Source organism: Osmia bicornis, chromosome 7 (assembly GCF_907164935.1).
Source record: "Osmia bicornis bicornis chromosome 7, iOsmBic2.1, whole genome shotgun sequence".
NCBI classification, from domain to species: domain Eukaryota; kingdom Metazoa; phylum Arthropoda; class Insecta; order Hymenoptera; family Megachilidae; genus Osmia; species Osmia bicornis.
Window position 1 is genome coordinate 2,615,351 of NC_060222.1, and position 24,790 is coordinate 2,640,140.

Consider the following 24,790-nt stretch of genomic DNA (forward strand, 5'->3'; position numbering starts at 1 on the left):
TTTACTTAGTTTATCATACTGCTACTCCACCTAAGTATCGCTGTAAGACATATAATCACGATACAAGATACTAATTTATTTACATTCGTACAAAATCCGAATTAAATCTCTCAAAAATACAATGTTTTAACCTCCGTTCTTACAGATGTCACAGGCAGACTCTTTTTAATCAATATTCACAGTCGTTGATTTAACGACTGTAAGATCGAGCGCCAGTCTGAGCTCGATTTTAAGGGTAGCTTTTCACAATACCTATAAAAATAAAATATATTTTTACCGTATGTATGTGTGTACGTACACTTGTTCTATCTTTAGAATATTTTGACGTTAAAATGATTAACTGTACGGATATTTAATTCAACACTTATCGTTAGCACAACATAAAAAAAACAATTAAATTCAATGAATAATTCAATTTATTAATTTATACTGTTGCTATGTTATATTGATTTATATGGGTCATGGAATGTATCACTGTGCCGCGACGTTTAATATTCACTAATTAAATGATGAAAGTAGAAAAACGAGTATAAAAGAGAACTATTTACTCAGTGTAAATAAATCTATTTTTGTTAAACGTTGCAAGTCGTGCCTCTACCGAATCGCAGACACTCTGGCAAACAACTGATGCTTATACCTGCGAATCCCTCATATACATCCATGACCGTCAATTATGTTCCAGTTGTTTGCTTTCACTGGAAGACTTTCAGAGATATTAAATCTTTTTTTTTTCCGCGGAGCGAATACATTATCGAATATATTTTATAGGGGGTATATCTTCCTATCGTAGAACATTGGCGTAACTAGCCAGAGGCCAGGGTGGAATTGATTAAAATGCGGAATTATAATTGAAAATCACGTTGAAATTAAGCAACAGTTTTAATAAAGCCATGGGAGTTGGTTGTTCCACCCCAGACAAACTCCAGACATAAATGGGGCATCTAACGATTTCGGAAGTGGAAAGCATTTCAAAGGCCTTGCTGATGTAATCAGAAAAACTTTCAGTCGTTAACGAAAATTTATTAGAATTTTTTACTTCTCTTGACGCCAATTGAAGCGTATTTTTATTCTCTATAAAAATGTATTAAGGTACTTGGGTGGAAAATTGTTTAGTTCAAAAGTTATCTTAGGGAGAGACCATTAGCCTCTCCTTGTCTCTCCCTAAGATATCTTTTGAACTAAGCAATTTTCCACCCAAGTACCTTAACAATTTTTTGTAGAGAATAACAATACGCAGCAAATGACACCAAGGGAAGTACAAAATTCAAAAAAAAATGTTTTCAAATTCGGAGAGCTTAAGTTTCTCCCTAAGATATCTTTTAAATTAATTAACTTTCGACCCAAATACCTTCATACATTTTTGTAGGGAATAACAAGACCTACCAAATGATGTTTATAAAAATTTATAATTCTACTTTAAAAAATCAAGTTGACCTAAAAAATCACGTTTCCACTTCCGGAGCCGACACATACATTTCGTAATACTCCATTAGGTGCTCTTTAATTTTGTTTCATAATATTTTTTGTTATTTTATACCATTTCAGAATTACAGCCTGACCCAATTGCACGGAACATCCTGTATACTTGGCTTTGATAACGGGCTGCTGATACAGCAATGGAGGGCGTGTTATTTACGAAAAATTTATGATACATTGCAGCTTTTTATATCGCGCTGCAATTGATAAGGCGTGTAAATTTGACCAATGCAAATGCGCATATGATCTTACTATCGGTTCCAAACACGCTCATCGAATGAGTTTCTTGAACCAAAGGTCGTTCGCATGTAGTTACATTGCAAAATTCATTTTTAGATTTTCTCTATCTTTTATTACAAAATTCGATCACTTAAAAAGTAAAAAAAAAAAAACACAAATGCGTATACTTCAGTCGCAAAGTACAAAGACGCGTACTTCTCTTTTTGTTTCTATGCTATAGTTTTCGGCTAACTTATAATTCATCACTTTCTTTAATATTTACAAGTACGAATGAATGAGAAGCTTCATTTCGAGTAAAATGTTCAGAAATGTTACTGACGATTCTTGAATTATTTCGAGTCGTATAAAACGGCGCGTTTCAATCATAAATAATCATTCATTACAGAAGTATAAAATCGAGCGAAACGCTTTTGTTTTCGTATACAGCTTCATAGAAATTAATATAATAAATATATTTACAAGCGTTGATCATCGTATGGACGATAAATTAATAAACGACTTACGGCCTTTATGACACATGGTAAAATGATACTTAATTCAGTTGACCTTCTGCGGTACAAAGGTGTTTTTCCAAGGAACAAAGTGGAAGAGTCCTTGATTCTGTGAAGAACCATACGTACACTGGTTGAATATCGTGCTAATACGTAACAGTCATAGCTTATCTGCACATATAACAGGTGTATAATTCTTACTCTGGTCTCTAAAGGCACGCTCTCTGTATTATCGTTGCTATTGATGATGATGTACTGCGGTTGTTCCTCGTTTCTTCTTGTTATAAACGTTGGTCTATAACAGTTGTACACACGAATCAAATAGTCGGGTATCACGCAGGCGACGACGACTATGAGGGTTAGTAACCAGAAAGATATGGATGATACTAACATTTCAAATACCCTCAGCATATTCCCATCGTACCTTCTAAAATAAAAAAAAAAGATACCGATAAGATATGCAGTGCCGTCCAATGCTGTTTATCCAAGAGGACATAGGAGATTATGTACGATAAAAAGACGTGTTCACGATAAATTGATAAGTTTTACTAAGCAAATTCATATCGATTGCAGCATATCTCAATAACAGATTAGCGAACTATCTGATTTTACTGCTCGAATTTTGGAAAATACTAAAAATTGTAGAATTGATTTATTATAAAATACGAGTGTTACGTACACGTGTATGAGGGAATAAGTAAGCGCTAGTCCAAAGAACGACAGCTGTGATAGTACCACTATTGTTACGAACGGAAATGTCCAATATGAACTACGTAATAATACCTAAAAATGAAAGAAGATTATAATACATCTTGTATAATATATCTTGATATACATGAGACATCGACGTACCTCTAAATTGGCTATTAATGTGACTAAATGAAAAACACATGTACTATATGACCACTGATCCATCGGTGTATTATTATACAAAATAATGGGATTGATGTATGTATAAATATACGACATAAAATATATGATACATGTATGCCAACAACCTGGAAGAAACAAAATTTCAATCAAGAACGTGTTTTTAATTAAGAGTGATGAACTAATAGGAAAATGGTATTCACCTAAAAGTGTCCATATGAGGAACTGTGTTCCCGACAATAAATAATTGCGCCGATTTAATTTATATAAATACGGGAAACGTAGGAGTTTGTCGGCACTGTAATCTTGTTCTAACAATCCGTACGCTAATATTGGTAGGGATGTGAATAATACGTTGAACATCATTAAAAACATACCATCGTAAACTGCCTGGAATAATTGTTACGTGTCATATCGGTATTATCATTGTCCCGATCACAAGTGTTAATAAAATGAATACCTGAGCAGAGAAACCACTCTGCAGACCGTAGAACAATTGCGGCATTATGAATATAAAGTTTTTGTAAAAAAAATATTGTGTCAAGATGCTGATTCGTAAATAATACCAGTGGCCATGAACCAGCAGGGCTTTTTTTAAAAATCTAAATTTAGCTATGGCAAAATCGGAGCACATGGTCGCTTGACGGCCCTCTTTGCCCATTATCCCGATTCCAACGTGAGCTTCCTGTATCATCGATACGTCATTTCCTCCGTCGCCGATCGCGGCAGTGTGCGGCTTGCTCCTTGCTGTTTTTATCAACATTACAATCTGCATAAAAATGGTCGAACAGAATTACGTATCATTTCGTATTCCATTAACACGTACGACGATAAATCGTAATTGCATAAAGTTATTGTTTTAACACGTTCTGTGCCGCTATTAAAATAAAAATTAAATATTCAAAGCATGGAACGTGTTAACGATATCAAAAATTTTATTATCTTACTTCGCTTTTCTGCAAAGGAGTCAATCTGCAACAGACTACCGAATTGCAGGCCATTCCAACAGCCCTGAATTGTTCAGGATAATTTTTCAATGCAATTGCTATGCTACAGCCATCGACTAGCATTCCATATTGTCTGTACGGTTCTAATTTTATTCTTCGACTGGAATCATATAAAAGAGTATCACAGAATGTTTCAAAATAGCTGTCAGTTAGGTCCTCGCCCTAATCTTACAAGGAGTAATAAATTATACCTACTCGAAATCCGTAAGACGACGGACACAAGTCCGATTTTCGGTTACATCGAGCATCCTCAATATCTCGGTACCGTCTTTGAATTGTCCGCAGAGAAACGCTATATTTTCCGCAGTTTCCGCTTTGTCCCCGGTCAGCACCCATATCTAATTAGAAGTTCCAAATACCAATTGCAATTAAGCCTTCACAGACTATCTAAGCAAACTAGGTCGTTTATTTAAAAAAATCTATTCAGATTCTAAGACACTTATACAGATTAAGTGGACGTTCATTTAACAAATCTCACAAGGGATTGTTATTAATTATTCAAGTTACTAACTTTAATACCAGCAACTTGTAAGCATTCGAGAGTTTCCTGCACACCTTCTTGAAGACGATCCTCGACACCGGTTACTCCTAACAAAGTGAGACCACCTTCCATCAAGCTATAAGCTCTCTCCATGTACGCTGCTCTTTCAATGCCAATTATCTGTCTGGCTTGTTCTACGTTCTGTACCAAATTCTCGTACTCCACTTGATTCATTTTTTTGTACCCAATTATCAACGTTCGAAGACCTCTCTGAAAGACGAATCCTCGTTAAATCGAGTTGAAACTTTTCATTTGCAATAAGATAATTAACGAACCCTGGCGAAGTCAGCGACATGAGCGATAGCCTGATTAACGTCTCCAGAGACTATCAGTGGAAGGATAGCCGAATCCGCCCCTTTGCAATACAACCAGTAATCAAGTGCCGCGTCTTTGACTATTACCGACATCCTCTTGCGTTCTGTCGATCAAGAAATTTTTATTAATCATGATTTGCGTATCGAAAATGCGAGCAGATAAGAGGAGGTGGACTGATTAGATCATCCAATGATTTGGAAGCAGATTACAAGCGTTTCTAAAGCCACGAACGATAGCTTTTCTGAATTATCAGATATACCTTTCATCAAGGGTTTTATAGGATCAAGAAAAAAGCTTTGTTCGAATACCAACCGGAAGTGAATTCTAAGACTTCGAGCTTCTCAAAGGTCAATATATTTCTATTGATCCTCAGTTCTATCTTGTCGCTGGTGCTTTTTTGGAAAACAACCCCACACCTGGCGCTAGCCTCCACCAAAGCCTTCTCGTCTGCAGATGCTGCCTAACGCATATTTGACAAATTTTTAACAGCTACATTCGCAGCGATGCGCGAATTAGAAATGTATTGATATTATCATTTAGTTGGATCGTTTACGACTCTCGTTAACGCCACTCGACGTGAAAATTTATCGCAGCTGTTGTTGACGATTATTTATCGAAGTTAAAAATAACCATCCGTCAATACTGCGGCTAATGTTAGACTTTATTTTCGTAAGAGAATTCGAGATTCTGTTCGTTTTCAAGTAAGAACATTTTTACCTGATACTCTGGTAAATCCGGATGCATCAACAGGGAACTGTTCAATTGCAAAATTCTCTTCAATCTATAACTTTTCCTGTACTCTGTCCGCCTCGCGATTATGGTCTTCCTTTGACTCGGCGGTGTAATTTGAACGGAATGACACAAGGAGATGCTTATCATAAAGTGCCAAATGTGTTGCTGCAATCGGAAGAGACGTATTATAAATTTTTTCGTTGAAGAAAAGAGATAAATGCGGTTTACCTCCCACGTTGTTAGCTTCGTTGCTTTCGTCTCATCCCCATCGGGAGACAACAGATAGAGACAACCGTCGCAATCTTTCTCCATGTATATATTCCCATTGACCGAGCAACGTTTGAACACCATCAGATTCTCGGTTAGGGTACCAGTTTTGTCCGCGAACAGGTACTCGATTTGCCCGAGCTCCTCGTTCAAGTCTGACGTGTTGGTCAACGCTGACTGATCGCTGTTTTCGTCGTACATGTCGATGTCCCAGCTGAAGAAAAACGAACTGAAGAATTTTTGTAATTCTGTAACGAGAACAATTGATTGAATTTGAATTTGAAAAAAAAAAGAAAGAAATAAAAGATACTCGGATAATTCTGGTCGAAGGTGAACGACGATGTTGAATCAGGAAGAGATGACAAATATTGTTTTATTTATTTTTGTTTTTTTTTTTTAATGTTACATTTCCTAATTACTATAGCTTTAGAAATTTCTAATGACAATTATAAAGATGATTCTTACCTATGGTGACGTATAACGATATAGGCACGATGTAATTGTAAAGCACCGTGAATGTTAAAAAATCAGTGACCAGGGAGTAGAAAGTGATGGTGCCATCTTTCCCGATGTACGACGTCCAATTCGCAGTTTCTTCGATTACATGCTTCATGATGCAAGACAGTATTATTTCAACCAATAATAACACCATGAATATTATAATATGCTTATTAATAGATCTGTAAACGAGATTCGCAGTTGATTATTGTTTATTCGTTAAATTTGTTGAAAGAGGTTCTTACTTTTCAGCTGTGGAGAATTTGTTGCTTCTGATCTTTGAATTCAGAGACAATTTCGTGTCCTGTCCGGTGTAAACCGCACAGCCGATGATATGATCCGTGTCTTTCAGTCTTGATCCACGAAGTAACAAATTTTCGATCGTTAGATAAGTAGTGGTCACTTCATCGTCGGAACTATTCACTTCTAGTTTACCATGGAAGCGATAGAGATCGGAGGAAGGATGCTGGCAAGTGACAGTCGCCTCCATGGATGCTATTTCCGAGATCCCCATTTTGGATACAATTTTTGGTACGAGCAGCGTCTAAATAGGCAATAATTTTACTAATTAAACTTGATTCTTTAAACTTGATATGCAACTTAATTACCTTCAAATTAGTTTCGCCATCAAGATTTGACGTGGTGACATAACACCGGTCAGAATCTTCTGTACTAAACAGAAGCAGAAGATCGCAAGGAACATCATCGTCACGACACACCTTCACCAGGTCACCCACTACTATTTCTTCGCAATGAACGTTCTGCGAGCCAAAGAAAATGTAAATATGAAAACCAGAATGTAACCGGAAATAACGTAAGGCCGTATATTCTAACGTAACTGATAGCTTATCACTTTGATATACAAAAATAAGATCCAATGACTTCAAGTTTAAACCTCGAGTGGACTTCGATAAAGAATATTATGAAATTTTAATTTATTTTACACGTAACTCTGATTTACCTACCTGTGTGCATTTATTACGAATCACAGTGACGAATTTGCGATTTATTCGTTGATCCAATTTGTGACGATGGTAATCCTCGTATCCCTGTTTGCAAGCTGTTACTAGTATGACGAAGCTTAAAGGTAATATGCTAGTTAAAGGTGAAATCGGTGATGATATCATCATTGATATGATTGCTGTTACGAGGAAATAGAAATTGGCAATCCTTCTAAATTGCTCGAACAGATTTTTTGGTATGAAATTCCATAATGTGTACTGCAAACGAATTCACTGTTAAATGGTTCTAGAATAATATTTGCTAATTAATAGATTTGTCGAAATTACCTTTTTGGAGACGATACGATTACTGGGGAAAACTGTTTTCGATGGGTCGTTGCTCGGGCTAATTGCTATAACCCTATGATCTTCGTATACTGATGTCACATTACCCTGCAAACAGAAGAAATGAAAATTATTTTCTTCCTTAATTTTTCCAATTAGCAATTTTGTTTCCACTAAACCTGTTATGTCATTTTTCCGATTAAAATTGTGTAAATGATATGGCAGTCGAAGTGGTAAGATTGATAACCAGTCACGTGGAACGTTAATAAGTTTCTAACGTTTTAATTAAGAATTCATTAAGAATTTTGTAAACTTGCTTGGATAAAAAGTATCGCGTGGGAAAGTGTGTGTTCCGTTCTTAAGAGAACCGGAACTCTGAGCAGCCTCTGTGATTTGAACCATTTCCTTCGAATGAACTGCAACACTCTTATACCTAAAGATTGCACGTCCAATTGTAATTCAAGATAGGGGAGGTTAACTAAATCATCTATGGGTTGAGTAACGTGTTGCATCATATCTTCTTCTGTACCCAACCGTACCTTAAGGTACCTTATCTTTTATTATCGAATTACTGTCGTCTGTCTCAAACATTTCTATAAAAAAGAAAATAAGAAATTGGACGATATTCCAAAATTGTACAGGTCACAGAAGTTGCATCTGTATTTATCGATTAAATTGTTTCTTTTTTGTTCCACCTGGAAAATACTTTATTTTTCATGGAAATGTTAAATTAATATCAATTTAAAAAAATACCTTAATGCATTTAACCGTTCAAGATTCTACAAGTTCGAATGCAGACATTTTTCTGGCTAAAATCAGAAATTCATCGAAGGGTGAAGCGTTGCACAACTTCGCCCTTTCAGATCAGCTGGTTACGGTCCGAAGATGGTTGCAACACGCAATCTTTCAAACAGTCAAGTGTCAAATGACTCCGGGGTGAGATGTGGCTCGATAAATTCGACTAACAAATTCTAAAAAATTCGATGAAAATTAAAACATCCCCTATTCGGCGACCCATTGATCGCGGGTAGAAACAAATGGGGACATGTACACGAATCCACGATTCTATCGCTCGGTCGTTTTCAGTCTCTGCCATGGATTCAATGGTCGTGTCAGAGTATTTAACAGGGTGTTCGATTCACAAAAACACGTTGCTCGTTTCAAGCACAAGGGCCAAGGGAATGGTAAAAAAAGTAATTTCGACACCGTGCTGAACACGACCAACAGTCAGTACTTGGATCATATGTACCAATCATGGTTAAAAGATCCAAAAAGTGTGAGTCCCTCGTGGGACTCCTTCTTCAGACTAATTCACGAAGAAGACATACCACCAAAAAAGACGGCACCTAAGGCGACACCTGCGAGAATCGAATCACCCCCTTCATTGGTACCGGCGAATCTAACGAGTGTAACACCCCCAGGTAAATTTATCTGAGAAATATCATAAGTTATACTTCAATCCATCGATATAATCTTCAGCACCAGGATTCCCTTCTCAAAGCACGAGACAGAAATCAGACAGTGAGATACAGGGTGAAAGTTTTATAAGTGGAACTCTTGATATCAACGCAGTAATTCGAGCTTATCAGGTAGTACAAAAGATAGATTTACCTGTTTGAACATGTGTGAAGAACTGATTTGTTTGATTTTTACTTAAGGCAAGGGGCCACCTGATAGCTGACACTGATCCGTTGAAGCTTCAAAATCCAGACTCGTATAAGCTTCAAGGAACCGCGAATTTACCCCCTGCGATTGTGGTTCGACAGCATCTGAAGGGCATGACGGAAGCTGATATGAACAAAGAGTTTCCTCTCGCTCCGTTCACTGTCATCGGTGGACCTAAACGAAGCCTTTCTTTGAGAGAGATATTGACCAGGTTGAACCAGGTCTACTGCGGTCATTTGGGTCTCGAGTACACCTACATCCACGATCTTTTTATGGTACGCTTATTAAAAGTTTTCGCAGATAATTTCAAATTATTGTGAAATTTTTTCGTGCCATTGTTTTCAGTTAGATTGGCTGAGAGATAGAATCGAGATACCAGGCGCTTGGGATATGCCTGTCGAGCGGAGAAAGGGTGTTTGGATGAATATTATGAGAGCAGTTACATTCGAAAGCTTCTTGGCTAGAAAATATCCCACTGAGAAGAGGTTTGGTCTGGAGGGCTGCGAAGCTTTCATAACGTCGATGATAGAATGCTTGGAAACGTCAGCTGAACACGGTAGAACATCTCGCTTCGATGTCAAACGATTATTCTGATTCTGAATAATTTTGCAGGGGTGGAGACTGCTGTGATTGGAATGGCTCATCGCGGACGATTGAATACTTTGATCAATGTTTGCCACAAACCGTTGCATCAATTAGTGACTCAGTTCAATCCGGTCTCTTTGGAAGGTTTCGGCTCGGGGGATGTGAAGTACCATTTGGGAACGCATTCGGAACGAGTGTTAGACAGGTGAACTGATTACTCCCAAAATTACTGTAATAATTAACGAAGAATTTCGACGAGTCGAGGTATTGTTTACATAGGACTAAAAAGAAGATTCATGTCGCTATGATGGCTAATCCTTCTCATTTGGAGGCCATTGATCCTGTGATAGTTGGTCGTGTTCGTGCAGAACAAGTTGAAAAAAAGGACGCCACACGTACGTGTATATAAATAATATAGAATTATGCAATTTAAAATTGAATATTTCTTCTCTTCAGACGGTACGAAATCGATAGCCATTTTGGTGCACGGCGACGCTGCCTTCGCAGGTCAGGGTGTCGTTTATGAAACGATGCATTTAACTAATCTACCACAGTACACCACCGGTGGTGTCATCCACCTTGTCATTAATAATCAAGTAATTATTTTTCAATTTCCCTCTGTCCAACGAGCTAATCGTCTCGATGAATTTTAGATCGGATTTACCACCGATCCACGGTACTCTCGATCGAGTGCACATTGCACAGACGTGGCTCGTGTTGTAAATGCGCCCATATTTCACATACACGGTGATGATCCTGATTTGGTGACTTATTGTAGCAAAGTAGCCTGCGATTACAGGTATAAAGAAACTTTCTTTTAATCTGAGATTATTTGATTGTAAATATTCGATCTAATTTCCGGTGATCTCATTTTTATCAGTCAATTTAATAATTAGCAAGATATTATCCAAAATTATTCCTTTCGTTTCAATTTATGACTTTATTTTAAACGGTAAAACGACTATCGATAACAATTTGCTTTTCGCTTTTGTATCAAATTTTAATTGGACGATAAGATTATTTTCAGTTCGCTGAACGAATTAACGCGATCATTGAAAATAAATCACAGGGCGCAGTTTCACAATGATGTCGTGTTGGATGTCGTTGGATACAGAAGATTTGGTCACAATGAATTGGATGAACCAATGTTGACTCAACCGTTGATGTACAAACAGATCAAACAACATCCGAACGTGCTGACTATTTACACTGATAAATTATTAAAGGAAGGAGTGATCACCGAAGCATATATCAAAGAAGTGCAGAAAGAGTCTACAATCTATTTGAGATTGGCACGCGTTCTTACATCATAATTTTTTCCAGGAGACAGACAAATATCTGCACTATTGCGAAACGGAGTTCAAAAAGGCAAAAACGGTAGATTCCATGCAATTGAGCGACTGGCACGATATACCATGGAACGATTTCTTTGCCAATCAGAGTCCTCAAAATAAAATACCACCGACTGGTATTGATAGGGAAACCATTCTAACGATCTGCAAGGCTATATCTACTCCTCCTACAGATATCGAGGCTCATAATCAAGTATTAATCATTTTTCATCTATCCATGACAGAACAGAGCTGCACCTGTTATCTCGGCCCAAACGTGTTGAATTGATTTTCTTTTTTTAATTTCTTGCAGGTGATGAGGGTAATGGACAAAAGGGCACAGTTAATGGAGTCCCGTAAGGCGGACTGGGGGATGGGAGAGTGCCTAGCGTTTCTCAGTTTATTAAAAGATGGTCATCATGTGAGATTATCCGGGGAGGATGTCGAACGAGGCACGTTCTCGCATCGTATACACGTTATTCATGATCAGAGCAGAGACAAAACGTACAAAAATATTTTGCACGATGTATTTCCTGGACAAGCACTCTATACCGTGACCAACTCATCGTTATCAGAGTACGGTGTTTGTGGTAAGTATCGTGTCAATGGTAATCAGAATATGAATGAAAATATTGTTATTATTTGTAGGATTCGAATTAGGATATTCAGCGTACAATCATAATTCTTTGGTAATTTGGGAAGGTCAGTTTGGTGACTTTGTAAATACTTGCCAGGTAATTGTGCAATGTCTGTTTGAAGAATTGTTTATTACATATTTTTAATTAAAACAAAACATTATTGATTGTCATCTATCATGATATACAGATCTAAGATCAGCATGATTTCTTTGTTTGTCAGTTTTATCATGAATGATACATAGAATTATTTTAAAAACATGCTTTAATCGAGCATGAGTGTTAAGAGAAGAGCAAAAGATATGATACGTGTAGGTTGTCCCGGATACACTTTTATGCGCTGGACAATCGAAATGGGGGAGACAAGTAGGACTGGTCCTTCTGTTACCTCATGGAATGGAAGGTCAAGGACCTGAACATTCGTCCGGAAGGGTTGAACGTTTCCTTAAACTCTGCGATGATGATGTTGTCTATCTGCCTGGAAAGGAACCAGGAGCACCTCCCGATGAAACTGTGGAGCAGATCATGACTAGGCAATTGTTCGAAATAAATTGGATCGTTTGCAATTTGACTACCCCTGCCAATCTTTTCCATGCGCTTCGTCGTCAAATTCTTATGCCTTTTAGAAAACCATTGGTTAGATATATTTTAATTTCTGCTCGTCATTGGGTATCATTTGTTATTGATTACTAGATCGATGCATATCGAACAGTTAATTTTAGAAGATAGAAATTATATCAGACAGGAATCTAATACTTCTGATGTATTAACCCAGATTATCATGACACCTAAATCTTTACTACGACATCCTATGGCTCTGTCATCTTTTCAAGAAATGGAAACCGGAACTTCCTTCGCACCCCTCCTCCCTGACCCCTCCGTCAAACCGGGAAACATAGAAAAGGTGTTACTCTGCAGTGGAAAGGTATTCTATGATTTACTGGCGGAACGTCAGGGGAAACAGTTGGAGGACAAAATAGCGATCATTCGTATCGAACAACTTTGCCCATTTCCGTACCACCTGCTTGCCCAGGAAATGGCGAAATACCCGAACGCTAAGGTAAATCAACTTATCGTTCATTAAAAAATTTCTAGATAATCTCGCGTAGACCTTATCGGTAAATTTCATTGATTCTAAGTAGTGTTCCAATTTTTGGAACCATTTCCGAGAAAATTATAAGTGCTAAATAGACTTGGGTTGGTTAACATGTTTACCAACGAGGGACACTTAGGTTTTTATAGGAACCCATCGATCTTTGAGTTATCTAGTTGGAGTGATTGCAGCGAGATAGTTAAAATATTAAGGGTAAATTTTTGGGTGTAAATGACCCATTACCTTTTATGAATTTTGGGAGAGCCCTAAATGGGTCCTAACGAAAACCTTAGGGGGAGAGCCTAGGGAGAGTTTAGAGAGGGCCTAATGGAAACCTAGGCATATTTCTGGGTCCTAGAGCTTAGGGTCACCTAGCACTCCCCCTATTCGAAAATTACAATATAAAATGCCCTATTGTTTAGATAATGTGGTTGCAAGAAGAACACAAGAACCAAGGCCCCTATTCCTACGTAAGGGACAGGATAGCCTTAGCCCTAGGGATCCGTCTGGAGGATATTGCTTACGGTGGTCGGCCACCATCAGCAGCTCCTGCGACTGGCAGTAAAGTTATTTACAAAAAGGAGTACGACGACATGATTGCGGTCGCTTTGAAACTGGATTGACTTGAAAAAGCTATTCAACTTCGAACCTCGTACACGTATCCCGTAAACCCGGAAATGGGCGAGGTATCGAGATAAGTTGTGCTAATAAATGAGCAAATAATCAGTGATGAATCCAATGGACTTTCATTTCTACCGAGTATTGAACGCTTTACTCACCAAAAGGCATAGGTATTTAGCGTAAGTTTCGTTTGGGTGGGTGCAATTTCTGTCGAACCAATTCCACATCGAATTTCTTCAATTTCTTTATTGCTTGTTTTTCAATTGTCAAGCTATTGCAGCTAGTAGACACACCTGACGTGACGTGTAAAATATAACTGAACTTGAGAAGTCTCTAGACAGATTGTGCTAATAGCTTCATCTATGCATATATGCATGGAGCGATTCTTTATCGCGATTTGTGTTTGCTCTTGTTTGATACATTTATCGAAGAAGAACGAAATTTTTTACAATTTTATTGTAATAATTGTTTTACGACATTTTTTACGAAAGTCTGTCTACAAATTCTATATATTTATACCAAAAAAAAACAATACATTTATTCGTTTATTATTAGCATTGAACTGTTTTTCATATCAACGGTCTTATGTAAAAGTGTACACTAGCTTACTGTCTTTTTTTTTTTATTTTATCAAGGTGTCATTAATATTCCATTGCCAGTGAACATTAAAATGGATTCCTTGAACGTCTTGAATACATTAAGCAGATGTGCAATAAACTTATGCAATCCTATGGCTTTTAACAGAAATACGGATATTCTGGTTTTGAGGGAAACAACTGGTTATATTTTTAATATTGAATAGTCTTGTTGATCAGAAAATTCGCACAATTGTAACGTAATCTAGCAACAAGTTTCAGATAGTGTTTTCAGATAGGATTATATCTAATAAAATATTGATAAAAATTTACGAATATGAGCTTGATAAAAAATCTATTTTAAATCCGACTTGCACCGAATTATGAATCTTTCTTCTTTAGAATCCCTCGGAAAATAGGTTACTATGGAACTTTGACATTCCACTTTCTATTTTTCACTTCACCTTCTGAACTTTGTTTAAATAATGTTTTCTTACCATTTCAATTAATGATTTGAAAACTGCTGTCTCCTTGCTGAAGAAATTTCTTTTCCTCTTCTAGTTTGTTTTCTTTATTATTTCATTTGCTGAATGAGAGACACGTGATTCATTATTCCCCACTTACTACTGTTGAATTCATCCACCATATAAAAATTAGTCACTATTCGCTCTTTTTACTTTTACCTTAATTTATTTATTTAAGGGAACCTAATAAGAGAGCTTATAACCATGTAAATTTTATTGATTTATTAATGGTGTTTAATTAAGAAGAAAATTTTGGTCCGATTGAAATGCACTCGATGCATGTTAATAAAGAAATTATTCACAATTTATAAAATGATGAATTATACTTAGCAAACCGCAAACCGACGTGAATCGATCGATTCACAGACTGATGTAGGATCAAGCGAGAATGCTAACTGCGATATTTTATCGTGACAACGGATAAAAAATTTGTTATCCGTTCATCAACGGTCACCAATACATATTCAACCCTATCAGAAATCCGAAAGATAAGCAATTTCTGGTCGTATCGAACTAGTTTTATCAGTCAGCTCCCTTACAAAATTAGTTAATATACGTGTAACATAGGGCAAAAAATATACTTATATAACTGCAAATTTCACTTAATAATTAAATTCTTCGAGAACAACGTAAGTTCTTGTTGATTCATATTTGTGCATTAACTTTATTATTTACATATCTTATTTGATAAAAACTTATACCACAGTTAGATCACATTATTTTCATCGAAGAATTCATTTTACTTCATACTACTTTTCTTTGAAGTAATTGAAAGAGTTTAAAACAATTAAATTTGGGATATATTTTCAAACAGCTCTCAGAGAATAGCGCGCTATAGAAATTCAAATTGTATTTGCCGCGTAGATGCGCGCGCATATTCCGATAGAGGGCGGTATATTCGAAGTACATGAGCGATGTGCGGAGCATCTACCGCGGTCAGTTGAGTGCATAGTGTGGTGGTGTATGGTGTGTATTACGTTTTGTCTCGTTGCATAATCGTTTAAAGCAGCAAGCGTGAGGGAGAGGAGAAAACTGATAGGATAAATCGCACAGGAAAATACAATCGTGTCTCACGCTACCATTAATCCCGCCACACTGTCTGACCCTGATCAGGTGATATGCCGAAGAGTGGAAACAAATATTGCTAGTACCAAAAAAGGTTCAAGCGGATCTTCCATTAACAATTCGATAACGAACAACAATCTTGATACGGCGAACATGTCGACGGTGCAGTCTAGTGCTGCTTCTCCGGGGATCGTTCACGTTTTACCCGTGCTGAGCTACCTCAAATATGAGCATTTCCTTGCCGGCATATCTGGCGGTGTAGTGTCAACGTTGACGCTGCATCCGCTGGATTTACTCAAGACCAGATTCGCAGGTAAATTAATTCATGTCATGGCTGACAACATTACGTTTGATGCATGCAAATGGCGGGTATGTGTTCGATTTACTCGACGATACACGTGGTTTACGAGAATTGCACATTATGCAAAGATACTGAGAAATCTCTGGGTCTATTCCATGACTCATTTCTTTGACCCTGGATCATTCGGTTAATGATGGTCGACCGACACATCAAACTAGAACGTTCACGGTAACTGTAAAGTTGAACCGACCAGTCGGCAAAACATTGCGACAAATGGCGTATCTAATCAATAAGAAAAAATAAACCATTGAGGACATATATACGCCATTTGCAATGACAATTTCTAGAATATTAATTCGAACGTTTCGTCACGTAAAAGCGATGAGGAAATAGTCATGTGGCATTTTCATTAGTCATTGTTTGAATATACCTGAACTATAAATGGTTCCGCTATTGGTATACCTTGAATATTAGAATTAGAAATAATAGAGATTTTGTAAAAGTTCGTAAACGACAATTATACGTAAAATGTGAGCGCAATTCGGTAACATTTCGGGTCGTTGATCCTACCCGATATTCGATAACAAGGTCAGCCGAGCAAAAGCACGTGGCGTTAATATCGAGAAGAATCGAGAAGTATGTATTTTCGACTGCTCTCAGAGTACGCGATTATCGATTGGTTTAGCGCGCTCGTGTCATGGTCTTTTAAAAATACAAACGTAATACACGTGTAAGGAAGTGATATTTTCCAATCTTGGCTTTATTAGCTGTTCTTTCGGATGACAATTGATGTACATAATATTATTACAGCTTTAATCGTACATTTAAATTTAAATTTATTACATGTACATTTCTTCAAAGATTGCATCAACCAGTTTATCTGTTATCATCTACAATGTTAATTACAAGATAGAATTAAATTAAATACGATGAAGCAATATTAATTATTACAACTTCTGTTGATCTTTGAGTTTATTTTGTCTAGAAATGTTTTTTTAAATTCAAGCAAAAAGAAAAATGCTATTAAAGCAAAAAGAATAGTAATCTTATCTCTCAGTTTAGAAAAAGAAATATGCTTCAGACATAATTAACTCTAAATTGGAAAATTTTTTAATTGGTTCCTGTTATGTCTCAACGTTCCTAGAATTGATAATGGAAGTTTTCGAATGAAATTATTCAATAAAAAAATTTATTTTCCTAGATATGCTATTATCGTCGCTACCGCCTGAATTTTTAATTAACATAATTAAAAGCGCTTCCAAAATATCTGTGGACGCAAACATCCGGGGATGACCTTGATACGTGTGCAAAAAATCATTAGTCTCGTGATTGGGACACAAAATGAAATGGAAAGTAATAGTCCACTTTCGATTACCGTGAGGAATGGAAAGTAGAAATTGCTGTGGTTTTAGTGGGATAAAAAGCCTGTTCCCTGTTTGTGTCTTTCGCGAAATTTACTGTTGGATTTCTTATTCTCTATTTCGCATTATCTGTTTCAAATATTTCTTCTTATTTTATAATTCAAATTTTTGTTATTTATTTTAATTTCCCCGAGTGGAGAGTAAAAATTTTTCAACTTATTTTAAATTGTATTTGCAGTAACATGTTACCAGTTGATTTATTTGACTTTGGCACAGATAATGCAGAGAAAGTATGGTCCAGTTAACAATAATGCCATTGAATGTCTAAATTGATATATGGAGCGTATCATCAAATAAGAAGAAATTGATTTATCCGGTGTGGAATAGTTATTCAATTCCCTATCAAAAAGCTTTGATACACAAGTTTGAGTTTCTTCATCTTTGTTAGCTTTCGATTTCGTTATCATCGAAAGGCCGTTGAAAATGTAACGAAGGATGCTCGTATACCAATGTATTTTCGTCGTAAAATTCATTGGCTACACACCAAACAGCAAGAAATTCAGCGGATTGCGTCAGAAGCACGTGAGAGCGAAGTTTAGCGCGTTTTCTCGTGATTAAAATTATGCTGCCCGAGAAAGTTAAGAAATTTATTGCTTCTGACGTCTTTCTGCTATTAAAAAGATTTTATTTTAGAAATCTATTGTTATATTTTCTTTTCGTAACGACAATATTGTGTTTCATTAAAATCAAAGAAATTTATCCCTTCCTATCCTTTGATTTTACAAATATTAATTTTTACAAATGTAAAATCATTTTCATTTTATTAATAAAATCTTGCAACGAAACGATAAGCCGCAACAAAAGTATCTTCGCATACCAATAATATTATTTGCATCATTTAAAAAATGAAATACTCGCGCGTTAGTCACGAGGCAAACGAGATTTCAGATAAACCATGACACGTGATGAAAGAAAAAATCATTAGATTCATTTATCGCCCGGCTCCTACTCGTTATCATTGAAGAAGAAACAACGGATAAAAGTCTTGGACACAATGAATTTCCTTACTCAGAATTTATATGCAAATTATTTACCTTTCTACTTTTTTGTTTCCTTTTTTTTCTAGTGAGCGATGGCCATTCAGATAGGTCTAAAGAGTACAAAAGCTTGCTAGGCGCATCCAAACAAATTTTGAAGACTGAAGGAGTGGGAGGACTTTACAAAGGTATAGTACCAAATGTTATAGGATCTGGAAGTGCATGGGGCTGCTACTTCCTTTTGTAAGCATTAGAAATTATTCTACTTGTTGCAGATCAATGATCAAACTACTAATAGAATTTATTTCTTTTTAGCTACAATACCATTAAATCAAAGATCCAAGGGGGAGACGTCGAGAAAGCTTTAGGACCTTTGATGCACATGTGTGCTGCAGCAGAAGCTGGAATTCTTACTTTAATTATAACAAATCCACTTTGGGTAGTAAAGACACGTTTGTGTTTGCAATACAATGAGGATGTGAATCTTCCGGAATCGAAAAGGTACAAAGGCACAATAGATGCAATTAGGAAGATTTATTTAACAGATGGAATCAGGGGCTTCTACAAGGTAAGTTAGTTTGTTGGAAGAATAGAAACGTTGATTTTACTTGATCTTGTTTCTAACTACATTTATTTTTGTTTTGAAATATTACAGGGCTTTGTTCCTGGAATGTTAGGTGTTTCACATGGTGCCATTCAGTTTATGGTGTATGAAGAATTGAAAAACCGTTACAATAGGTATTTGAATGTTGCAATTGACACAAAGCTGGTAAGTTCAGTGGATATTTTATCAGATTGTTTATATATTGTTGTTATACAGCATGTAGAAGTTATTTGTTTCTTTACAGGCTCAGCAGTATTATATCATCTTCGCGGCTATTTCAAAATCGATAGCAGCAGGTCTAACTTATCCATATCAAGTTGTCAGAGCACGTCTTCAAGATCATCACCATGATTACAAAGGCACCATTGACTGTGTTCAAAAGATATGGAGGTCAGAAGGAACAAGGGGTTTTTATAAAGGCTTATCACCATACCTTGCGCACGTCACACCAAATATTTGTCTAATTTTCATGATTTATGAAACATTTTCTGACGCGCATAAAAATCGGCTATCTTAGATTATATTAATCTAAAATTTTTAAAAACTTAGAAGATAAAAGAACGTATTAGTCTCATTTTAAATGTATAATTTACTGAGACACAATTATATTTTGATATTCAATTTTCCCAGCCCTTACATAGTTTGTTATAATTTTTCAGGAGCAATCAGGTTTCTATTTAATCTTATTTAACACAGTCTGTACAAGTTTGTAATTTTTGTCTTTTTTTTTTATTAGATGAAGGTACATTTAAAACAGTATTACTAGGGAAAAAAATCTGTTACTTTTTTTGACGTTGTAATTTCGTACAGACAGTAAAAGCAATACGTGTTTTAGTAGCATTTTGGCGTACGCTTCTGCCGTGTCCCTATTTACTTCAAATTAGTAAAAGTCAATTGGGAAAATAATGTTGTTAGTTGACATTGAATATCTCTTTAACAATATAAGTGTATTATAGTAGTGTAATTTATGGGGGAGAAAATGTTATTTTGTGGTTGTTAATGACACAGCTACTCAAATTTAGACAATATATCTCTTAGGAAAAAGCTACTCATTCAAGCAAATGATATTATTGAAAATAGTTTTGTTGTTCTTAGTAACAGTACTTGATGCAAGGGTTTGAATGATAAATACTTCGATATTTTATTTACGGTTATTCTTGAGAACAAAATGCACTAGTTTTCTATTCGGAAGAAATGAATCCCTTAATACTTCGGTAATTAATATGAATTTTAAAATGACAATAACCGATATTAATTATAATACTTATTTTAAAATGGTAATAATTTAAACAAAGAATTTTATTTATTTGACAGTTGTACGCAGAATACTTTTATTTGTTCTTTTATTAAAGAAAATTAAACTGCTCTTCGTACAAACAATGTGTTTATTCGGGCTGGCACTCAAATACATGTATTAATTTTTAAGGTGAAATCATATTTAATAATCTTAGTTATTATAAATTAATATTATCTATATTTTGATTAAGAGCAATTCTAACTTGAAATTTGTACTTCACATTAAAAGGAAAATACAGTATAGTGCAATTATGGATCTTCCCTGTGATCTACTAATCGCAGTGTTGATTGTAATCTCAATTGAAAATGTTAGTGATAAAATGTGCATAGGGGTGTAATAATTATTTACAATTTTATCGTTATTTATTTCACCATTACATTTCTTCTATTGCAATGGAATCTAAGTACCTCATACTGGAAAAAAAGAGAAATGGTAAAAAGTTTTCTAGAGTCTGGTACTCGAAGCAGCTAAAGTGTAGCAATTAAATTCTCAATGTCATTGCGATTTTCAACAAATACGATTTTTAACTGGATACTTATAACCAATTTAATATAAACTGGCAATAACACTTAATTATTTTACCATGAAATTATTAGCTGTTATATAATAGAAAATCCTTTGCTTATTAACAGAAATTCCTTGCTTTTGTATTTCGACATTTCCTTCTTGGAATCTGTAATGGTAACTGGAAAATTTTGTATGGTTGTGCCTAATGATTGTAGAAACCGCTCGAAGAAGAATATTTATAATCTGGATCGGATTTCTCCAATTAGTTGTTCAAGTATTTTTCTTCGAATCGAGCGGTCATGTTGAAGCGCAGCTAACGTGGCAGTCCTTTCTTCCTTCCTTTTTCAATATTTTTATGGATAAGTTGAAGTGCTGTAGCGGGGCCACAGAGGATTATAACGCACCACGGTATGGAAGTGAAAGATATTGTGTTTGCGTGGGCGTATTTTGCGTGGATGTAATTACGATTGGGCGGGTCATTTTGTTAAACCACCAGCAGTACGATTTTTGGACGTGTTAAAAAAAAAAAAAAAGAAAGGAATTTGAATGAGAAACAAACTGTGTGGAATTGGAACGTCTGGATTTTCAGAAAGTCCTTTATTCATTTATTTTATTTATTTCATTTATCGTTCAATTAACAATGTTAAAATCATCCAAATTATTTTGTATCTTTACTAATGATAATTTCTTTCCATTTTAATATTTCATGACGTACGATTATTATTATTTTTTTGTTTTTGTTTCAACGAATAATTTTAATAAATAAAAGGAAACGACAAGAATCGTACGCCGGTTCAATATTTTGGTGCGAATGAGAATTAACATCGTGACCAATTAATTAGTAATTTTCAAGTATTTTTATATCAATCGCGGTATAAAAACGAAAGAAAATAAAATGGTATTGCTGGTGGTTAATTGCAGGTTTGAGGGGTGGCGTGGATTTTACAAAGGTTTGAGCGCGAACCTGGCCAGAGTGGTCCCGGCGACGGTGATCACGTTTATGGTGTACGAAAACGTTTCTCGGTTCCTTCGTCGCTGGAGGGATGAAGACAGAACATCGCTGCCTCTTATAGTGAAGGAGATCGAGAATTAAATAATTATTTGATTCAAGTCAACACTGCCAATTGATCGAAACAGAATGGTTCAATTATTCAGTTTTGCCGCTTTAATTTAAATGGAGCACCCCGGAAGTCGAGTGTTCCAATTAAATTAGAGTTTTAATAAAAATTTGAAAATTAACTGTATTGCATTTTGACTCGAAATAATTTATTTATTTAAAGTTTCGCTATTTCAATTTAAGCGGAGCACCCCGGAAGTCGAATCGTATCTCGAAAAAGAAACTCCAGTTTGAAAAATGGTAAAAGACTTGTTGATTTTTTTTTTACCATAAAGAACTCGCAGTTTTCATGGTGTTTTTAATCAATTGGCAAAGTTTGAATAATTGTCATGTTTATGCTCGACGAAAATTTTGGTTAAATTGCAGAAGAACGGAACAACATGCATTTAATTAATTCCAATCATTTAACGAGTTGCATCTGCAAGATATAGACGAAATTTTCTTTCACAAACATCGTACTTGTATCCATATGGTTATCGTGTACGATCAGACCCCATATTGCATCGTTATTATTGAAAGCAATTGTAAATACAGCAACCGAATTGTTACCATTGATCAGAATTTCATTTATCTCGAGTTTTTTCGAACGTTATCGATTTTACACTATTTCCCTGTGAATTGTTCGATCGGAAATGATTGAAACGCACACTACGTACACAAAATTGCGAATTTTACAAAGTGGAATTGTAACAAGCGTTGGAAACATTGTACGGTTGTTAAGTTTCACTTAATTCGTACCAATTCGATTATCTTAAATTGTATTTATTTTCAATTGGTTCGAACAACAATACATAGGATAATTGAAAAAAAAAAATTGTATCCATCGGTGCGAAACAAAATTGGATGCAGTTTCAGTTTTAATTCCTTTGAAATGAATTTTCATGCCAACTTTTTATTATTCTAATTAACGATTGTATGACGTGAATGATACTTGTAAACACTTGTTAAAATATTCATAAATCCGGAACACTTTAGTTCCTGAATCATGCGTATTTATTATTAAACTCTGGATTTATGATTTATTTATACCGAGGCGAAAGCATCAGTAAACTTTTGCTGTTAATTGTCATGCAGAATCATTTTAATATTGTATCCATCATCAATGCTTAATAGGATACGTGACTTAATACTCTTTATTTATTTCATGTAATTGCGACGATATCTTAATGCGTACAGTTTCGATGTTTATTCAAAAATCATTTGCAGTGACTGTATGAGAAGTTTCAATCTTCTGAAAAATATGATGGGTAATTAGATGCTTGTTACGTAGTACGTAAGTATCTTCATTTCATTTCTTTGTGGGATAAGAATTAATTAAGCCTCTCGCTTATAAAAAAAAATGATTAACGTGAAAAGTAATGCGTTTATTTATTTTCATACTTTCCAGGGAAATCTTTATCCTATCCTGGATCAACACCTCATAATCATTCATTCCTGAAACTGGATCATATTCAAGACAGATAGGGTTAATAAATTTTAACGAGTTAAAAAAAAAAAATTTTAATTATTTACATTAAAGTTTATAAATTATGTATCATTTTTCTTTTAGCAATTAATAATAATAACGAAGCTCCTCGAGAGAAGAAATAATGGCACGTATTTTTGATGGAATAAAAATTATAACATTCTTGCTCTTGTAAATATAGTTTTTTCAAGAGGTTAATGAAGATCGCATTAATATTATGGCATGCTTAACTAATGATACTGAGATCGCGGTGGCTTATCAGAGCTAATGGACTTTGAGGACATTTTTTGTACTGGTTATTGCAGTCTTCCGCGTACTCAGCCTCGACGATGCTGCTTGGAAGGTGTTCATCTTGCGAAGAGGATGGTCTACGACAAAATAAATGCAATAATAACCCTTTTTATCCCCAATTTTGTTTTTCCAAGTAAGTTCATTTCGCAGCATCAAGACTTTAATTTATTTTCTTGATTCTGACACACTTTCATTATTAGCGTAGATACTCACGTGAACAAAATTCGCAATATGTCACCCATCACTCCACTATCAGTGAAAGGTTGGTGTGCAACTTCACAGATCATTTTTAACAAACAATTCTCTCCAGAAAACCCAAAACTGGTAAAATATTATTATTTTCATCATTCTTTTATATAGTCTGTTAATCAGTTTCCTTACCTTTCTAATTTGTTTACAATAATTTCATATGCTATTCGTCGATCCAGGCTGCGTTTTCTTAAAGGTAAATCGTCCAAGTAATCGGTGGAATTCATCGGCCCTGGTAGGCCATAATTTGCTTCAAAGAAGAAGGACGTCTGCATGGATTTGTTGGGGATGTTGAGGGGCAGTCCGATAGCAAAGAATATCTGTAAATGCAAAATTAATTTTATATTATTTGGTAGATCTAGATAATGAAAATGTTAATTTTATCATTTTGTTTTTTGGTACTTTACCCCCATACCACTTCCGTCGGGGAATGTCACTGATCTGAGGTGTCTAGCTACCCCATGTGTGATGTTTTTCACCCCAGAAACCCTCGACAGCAACATCAGACAGCACACTAAGAGAATGTACATTATTGTTGAATATCTGAAAGCCACAGGACACATCATTCATTACTATCAAGGTGCAAATCATTTTTCACTGATTAAACACTTATTTTATAGACGAGACAACAAAATTTCTTTTTCATTTTTAACTTCTATCTCTTTTTGCAATTTATTTGTCTATCGACGATTTCGTATAAGAAAAGAATCAATATTTTATGCATTTCACTCCTTTCAAATCCTT

General features: G+C 35.5%; 4 protein-coding genes across 6 annotated transcripts; 2 read left to right on the top strand and 2 right to left on the bottom strand.

The window, feature by feature from the left end:
- Position 1: 1 nt before the first annotated feature.
- Positions 2 to 15,416, bottom strand: LOC114874289 (phospholipid-transporting ATPase IF). Of its 2 annotated transcripts, none has more exons than XM_029183480.2 (20): positions 14,726 to 15,416; positions 7,727 to 7,831; positions 7,403 to 7,657; positions 7,046 to 7,198; positions 6,683 to 6,981; positions 6,405 to 6,619; positions 5,901 to 6,187; positions 5,658 to 5,837; positions 5,253 to 5,400; positions 4,901 to 5,043; positions 4,596 to 4,835; positions 4,280 to 4,422; positions 4,025 to 4,184; positions 3,538 to 3,846; positions 3,281 to 3,467; positions 3,060 to 3,205; positions 2,887 to 2,990; positions 2,409 to 2,634; positions 2,220 to 2,316; positions 2 to 252 (listed from the first exon to the last, which is right to left on the bottom strand). In XM_029183480.2, exons 1-19 carry the CDS (start codon positions 14,726 to 14,728, stop codon positions 2,254 to 2,256), a joined length of 3,366 nt encoding a protein of 1,121 aa, XP_029039313.2. In that variant the 5' UTR covers positions 14,729 to 15,416; the 3' UTR covers positions 2 to 252; positions 2,220 to 2,253. The 2 variants fall into 2 exon arrangements, with proteins under 2 accessions (XP_029039313.2, XP_029039294.2); XM_029183461.2 differs by lacking the exon at positions 14,726 to 15,416 and adding an exon at positions 13,812 to 13,983.
- LOC114874310 (2-oxoglutarate dehydrogenase, mitochondrial-like) lies at positions 9,238 to 13,766 on the top strand. Its single transcript, XM_046286605.1, has 14 exons — positions 9,238 to 9,312; positions 9,382 to 9,663; positions 9,734 to 9,944; positions 10,001 to 10,178; positions 10,253 to 10,368; positions 10,430 to 10,569; positions 10,627 to 10,772; positions 11,043 to 11,232; positions 11,297 to 11,518; positions 11,618 to 11,894; positions 11,953 to 12,038; positions 12,255 to 12,575; positions 12,715 to 12,999; positions 13,455 to 13,766. The coding sequence occupies exons 2-14, from the start codon at positions 9,502 to 9,504 to the stop codon at positions 13,653 to 13,655; spliced, it is 2,535 nt and encodes an 844-aa protein (XP_046142561.1). The 5' UTR covers positions 9,238 to 9,312; positions 9,382 to 9,501; the 3' UTR covers positions 13,656 to 13,766.
- Positions 15,417 to 15,682: 266 nt separating the features above from the next.
- On the top strand, positions 15,683 to 23,396 carry LOC114874318 (mitochondrial folate transporter/carrier). 2 transcript variants are annotated; one of them, XM_029183502.2, is made up of 6 exons: positions 15,683 to 16,130; positions 18,606 to 18,759; positions 18,832 to 19,084; positions 19,172 to 19,285; positions 19,365 to 19,510; positions 21,846 to 23,396. In XM_029183502.2, exons 1-6 carry the CDS (start codon positions 15,971 to 15,973, stop codon positions 22,015 to 22,017), a joined length of 999 nt encoding a protein of 332 aa, XP_029039335.1. In that variant the 5' UTR covers positions 15,683 to 15,970; the 3' UTR covers positions 22,018 to 23,396. The 2 variants fall into 2 exon arrangements, with proteins under 2 accessions (XP_029039335.1, XP_029039344.1); XM_029183511.2 differs by lacking the exon at positions 15,683 to 16,130 and adding an exon at positions 16,655 to 16,754.
- Positions 23,397 to 23,732: 336 nt separating this feature from the next.
- LOC114873564 lies at positions 23,733 to 24,531 on the bottom strand (the record flags this gene model as incomplete). Its single annotated transcript, XM_029182008.1, has 4 exons — positions 23,733 to 23,874; positions 24,011 to 24,118; positions 24,179 to 24,366; positions 24,454 to 24,531. Coding segments are annotated over 4 exons (516 nt in total), but the record flags the coding sequence as incomplete, so codon positions are not given.
- Positions 24,532 to 24,790: the final 259 nt, after the last annotated feature.